General features: G+C 41.9%; 1 protein-coding gene across 1 annotated transcript in view; it reads left to right on the forward strand.

Annotated features, from left to right (window-relative positions):
* Positions 1 to 3563, forward strand: part of LOC101849463 — a gene marked incomplete in the record, with an annotated part of 69997 nt that extends 66434 nt beyond the window's left edge. Inside the window, 1 exon segment of the mRNA XM_035970021.1 lies at positions 1635 to 3563. Coding sequence (XP_035825914.1) covers positions 1635 to 2215 — 581 coding nt within the window.
* Positions 3564 to 4991: the final 1428 nt, after the last annotated feature.

Genomic DNA, 4991 nt, shown 5'->3' on the forward strand with positions numbered 1-4991 from the left:
GGGTGAGGTTGTCATATTATTTAAAACAATCGTCTCAAATTAATTGTTCGTCTCTCAAAGATCTCAGAGAGTACCCAACTCGACTGCCCCGGAACACGGCTGAACAAAATATCAGCCAACTTCAAAATTTCAAAAGTTAACTTTGTTTGGGTTCTTGTTTCCTTTTTGTTTGTTTTTTTGTTTTTTCGAGGTTGTTTGTTTCTTTTTGGGATTTTTGTTGTTGGTTTTTTTTGGTGGGTTTTTTTTTAGTCTGTGTGTTTGGGTTTTTTTAAGGGGAGCGTTTTGTTTTGAGGTTTTTGTATGGGTTTTTTTTTACCCCCCCCCCCCTTTCGACACTGTCACTATATAGATTACTAAGGAGACAGACTTCCGAACGTGCCAGTCAGGGCTAACCCAGGCTGAGATGAATACAACATACCAGCAAATAGTCTGAATTACTCGATTCTTAAAAAATTCTCGCCTCCCGAGAATCGAACTTGGGCCTCTTTCGGTTTATTTCATTTTAAAAGATGAGGTCATGTGAACAACAGGCAAAGCCTCATTGGTCCTACCCTGACGTCACCTATTTTTCATCTCTGCATGATTGATTTCACTCGTTCTTAACTTGATTTGCATTGGGTAAAATACAGTTTGGAAATGCTTTCGTTGAAAATGGTATAGATTTAACGCCCCTATCAACACTGTTAGGTTATTTAAGAGTCGGATCCTCTGAGTTTAACGTCTGTGTCCGAAAGGATCGTCAAATCAAGTTGGAAATTTGTGTGAAGTGCCTCTCCCAAGAACAGAACTTCGGACCTAGCTGAGGCTCGAACCCCCGAACCCGCAAACTCACGATTACGAGTCTGGTAGCCTAACCACAAGGCTCCCGGCGCCACTAAATGATTTCATTTATATAAGGTTATTCAACGGTAACTGTTGTAAGATTATGGCTAGTGCCCCGATTTTTTGTCTCATCCAAAACTGGACTTACTCTGTTTTTCCCTGACCCCTTCAAATATTATACGCCGCCCGGGCAAAATTCAAACTTAGTCCTACCAAACTGAAAATGCTAAAATATGTCCGGCGCCCTCATATGCCCGTATGCAGTTACGAGCGCCGTAAAACACTAACGAAAAATAATGCTTTTTTACATATTAGCTTTTATGGCTTCTAAATATTGCTCGCCCCCTTTTCGCCTCCTTTTCTTCACTTCTTCACTTTTTCTTCACCGTACTCCACTCTTTCTCTCTCTCTTTCTCTCTCTCTCTCTCTCTCTCTCTCTAAGCTCTTTCTCTCCCTTTTCCTTTCTTTCTCTAAGCTCTCTCCTTTTTCCTTTCTTTCTTTCTTTCTCTCTCCCTCTCCTTCTCCCTCTCCTTCTCTTTATCTTTGTCTTTCTGTTTTCTATTCTCATTGTGTTCATTATACCTTTTATGATACCTAAGAGTTTAGTTTTAGCAATAGTTTTACGGCACTTGCAACACAATAAGGTCATATAAATAACGAAGATTCGAGGTGTTACAAGAGAGTAACAAACACTAAAAAGAAGATGGTTGATAGGAAAGAAGAAGCAAACCACACCAGAGCACCTGCCAACCACCCACTACCTAAGAGTCGTACTAAAGCCAATATCTAATTCATTTCTCCCGTAACCCCAGAGATCTTCACCGGACTGATCTACACAGACAACATGGCGCAGAGGCCCTTTGAGCTCGGACACACGGAGCGGACGTCAGCTGATGGGCTCCGGTGGACGTCGTCTAGACAGTTCGTGGACTCAGTGCACGGGGCCCCCACACCTCACCGCAAGGCGGCCTTCGTGCCCGACATTGAGGGTACAGTAAAAGGTCCCAGCCTCACGTACCACAGCTGTGTCATACTGCACTGGAACCCGGAGCTGGGCAGGAGGAGAGGTTTGACTTGGCGCTTCCACCCGTGTAAAGGAGAGCCGCTGAGTTTTGTTTGCGAAGTGCGTCCGCCAAAGAGTAATAGATGTTCGAGGAAAAATTCGAGGAGTCGGCGGTCGGCCCTTGTCTTCGGCGATCACGAGGAATCGCCAGACGTCGAGGAGGAGAAGTTTTGGCGGGAAATCGAGAATATCGAAGATGAATTAAGTGATGATTCTGATTTCGATGACGAAGATGATGAAGAAGACGAGGACGTGGAGTTCGCTAAAAGTGATGGTGTTGGCAGGAATAATGACAATGATGATCCGTCCCCCTTTATTTCGCTGCCTTGAACATCTCCGATTGTTCTTCACGAAATCCCAAAATAAAAGTAACCCGCTTTGTTCGTTTTTCCGCTTCAAGGGAACGCTTCCACGTGCGGCAAGTGTTGGAATATGTAAGTGTCAAAAATTATAGTTTTCCAAGTGATTAAGAGCATGAAAAACGCTCCACTCCTACCCATAAGGAGAAAAAAAAACCCTTCTCTATATCCATCTGTTCACACTGGAAACATAACGTTCCAACAAAATCGGCGTGGAGAAGCTTTCATATTTCCTGGAACACCCTGGCTCTTATCCACGCTTCAAGACGGTGTTTATATAACGTACGTCATCCCTTGGATTAAAACACTTGTTATGACTGGCCTTCGCAAACTCTTGCCGGCGTTGTAGGAGCGACACGCCACTTTCTGATCCTGTAGAGTCTTTGTGTACATATTCTATTATACATGCAACAGCTGGTGGCTATGCTGCTCATAATAATCTCCGTCGTCGGGCAATAAATGATGACTCATTCAGCACCTGGTGATCCCCCTCGCTCATCATAAACATTATGACGGTCTGACGGTGGTAGTTTTTCACGGACTGATGGTTCTTTAGTAGCACAATTTACGACACGGATTCTCAAATTCGCGACCCGCGGCCATTTGAGGTTCATGGGACGATATTTTGTGACCCCTATCTGACATCAAAGTTTAGTGCCAGTCTTACCCAAGTATAGCAGAGCTGAGCTACATGTATGTAGCAGGACGCATCTGGCGGCAAAGCGAAAGAAAGAAAAGCCTACTCTGAAGAGCCGGTCTTGTTCTTTTTTTTCTATGTGTAAAGAGAAGCACATCGACACAATAACGGTCATTTAGTGCTGGGGAAAAGTAAGACAGACAGACCGACAGAAACAAAAGAGCGAAAGTAAAGAAATGGGACCTACCAGAGGCGCCCTCCAACCACCCGCACCGTTGATGTTCTCAACTGCTATTAATAAAGATTCAGAAGATGAGATAAATTGTACAAAATAAACATACTTGTAACCTTTTTGTTATTGTGAATACTTGATGTGACCCAAGCTCACCCAGACTGCACTCCCAGCGGTCACCCAGAGCGGTTTGAGTTTGAGACTCCTAATCTACGTGTCAGCCCATAGAGATGATGCCAAAGTGAAGCCAGCCGTGAGATCGTCCGGAGTGACGTCACAAGAGGTGGAAAAAAATCGTCATGGTGCTGCCATTGTGGCATAAGTCAGACTTAAGCATGACGGAATGCAACCATTATTCAATTCCCCTTTTCATGCATGTTGCTTTGCTGAAATTTAGTATTTACATTTCTCAAAATTGGTGGGCCGTTATCCTAAATTTTGACTTTTTTTTTAAATGGAAAAGTGTATTATAAAACAACAAGTCGGGTTTTTTCGATTATCTCAAAAAGGCAAAAAAGATTATTTTGACCATACTGGCATCACCCTGGGGAAGTTGTCGTATCTACGTCTTCCATTTCCGCTAACTGAGCCAATGTCAGATAAGACGTTACTCCATAACATTGTTATCGCTTGTAATAATTGACTGGAAAGTCGATGGATTTGTTTAATTACCCCCCCCCCCCCCCCCCGTTTTGTTTTGTTTTGTTTTTGTTTTTGTTTTGTTTTTTTTTTTTTTTTTTTTTTTTTTTTTTTTTTTTTTTTTTTTTTTTTTTTTTTTTTTTTTTGGGGGGGGGGGGGGGTGTTTGTTTGTTGTTGTTTCACATTGTCTTTTCCCAGTAGCTACTGATATGATGTAGACATCGTTTTTTGAAAATTTTAACTCGATGGGGACGCTCATTCAGATGATTCGACAACGGTTCAAGATGCACTGCTTAGGGGCTTTTCAAAACGTTAAACATGAAGAATATTTTTGCTGTTCATACATATCTTTCAGTTCCGTTTTCTTTATCTGATGTTTATACAGGAAGGCAATAGTATTCATAATCTTATTAAATGTGAGGCGTGCTGACAAAACGAGTTACTTCTCGCAATCCAAGAATTGAGATACCAGCCGAAAATCGACACTGGGGTCAGATTTATAGATTTTTCAATTGATGCCATTTTCTTCAAGTCTACCGTGCCTTTTATCATTTCACACTTACACATTGTGCAAACACCACTAATAAAGTTGATGTTTCAATTCCCACAAGGATAAAATTAGAGAAGTAACTCATTTTTAGCACACGTCACTAATATGCAAATTAGTATTTATCATGTGTGTATGATGGTTCAAAGTACGCTGCAATATTGCCTTTGGTCTGCTACTGATCAGAGATATTGTGTCCAGCACGCCCTTTAAGAGCTAGTTAATGTATAGTGAGAGGTTGTGCTAAGACCGTGTGCAGTGTAGTCCCATACTGTATTGTGTCACGACGCGGTGGAATCAGGCGCTCGTCAATTTCGGGGCATATATGGGATTAGGCTATAACCTTAAAGTTAGTTCGTTTGCCTTGCCTTTGTTTTAGTACGCTGTTTGCATGTGCGGCTCTCGCAACACAAATTGGTCATATAAATACCAAAGATTTACAGGTGTTACAAGTGAGTAACAAACACAAAAATGGAGAGGAGATAAGGACGGTAGTTATTTGATAGGAAAGAAGGAGCAAACTACACCAGAGCACCAACCAAACAATTCACAAACAAACTGCCTTGCTTTTAATGAAAAGAGACGTGTCTATCTTGAAGAGAAATAGAAACATTTCCGATTGAAGAAAATATGGGATCGCCTGGAGTCAGGGACAAAATTAGCTAGAAAATGGCCTTTGAAGGTTCGGACTT

The sequence above is a fragment of the Aplysia californica genome, unplaced genomic scaffold, assembly GCF_000002075.1.
Source record: "Aplysia californica isolate F4 #8 unplaced genomic scaffold, AplCal3.0 scaffold00210, whole genome shotgun sequence".
Lineage (NCBI taxonomy): Eukaryota > Metazoa > Mollusca > Gastropoda > Aplysiida > Aplysiidae > Aplysia > Aplysia californica.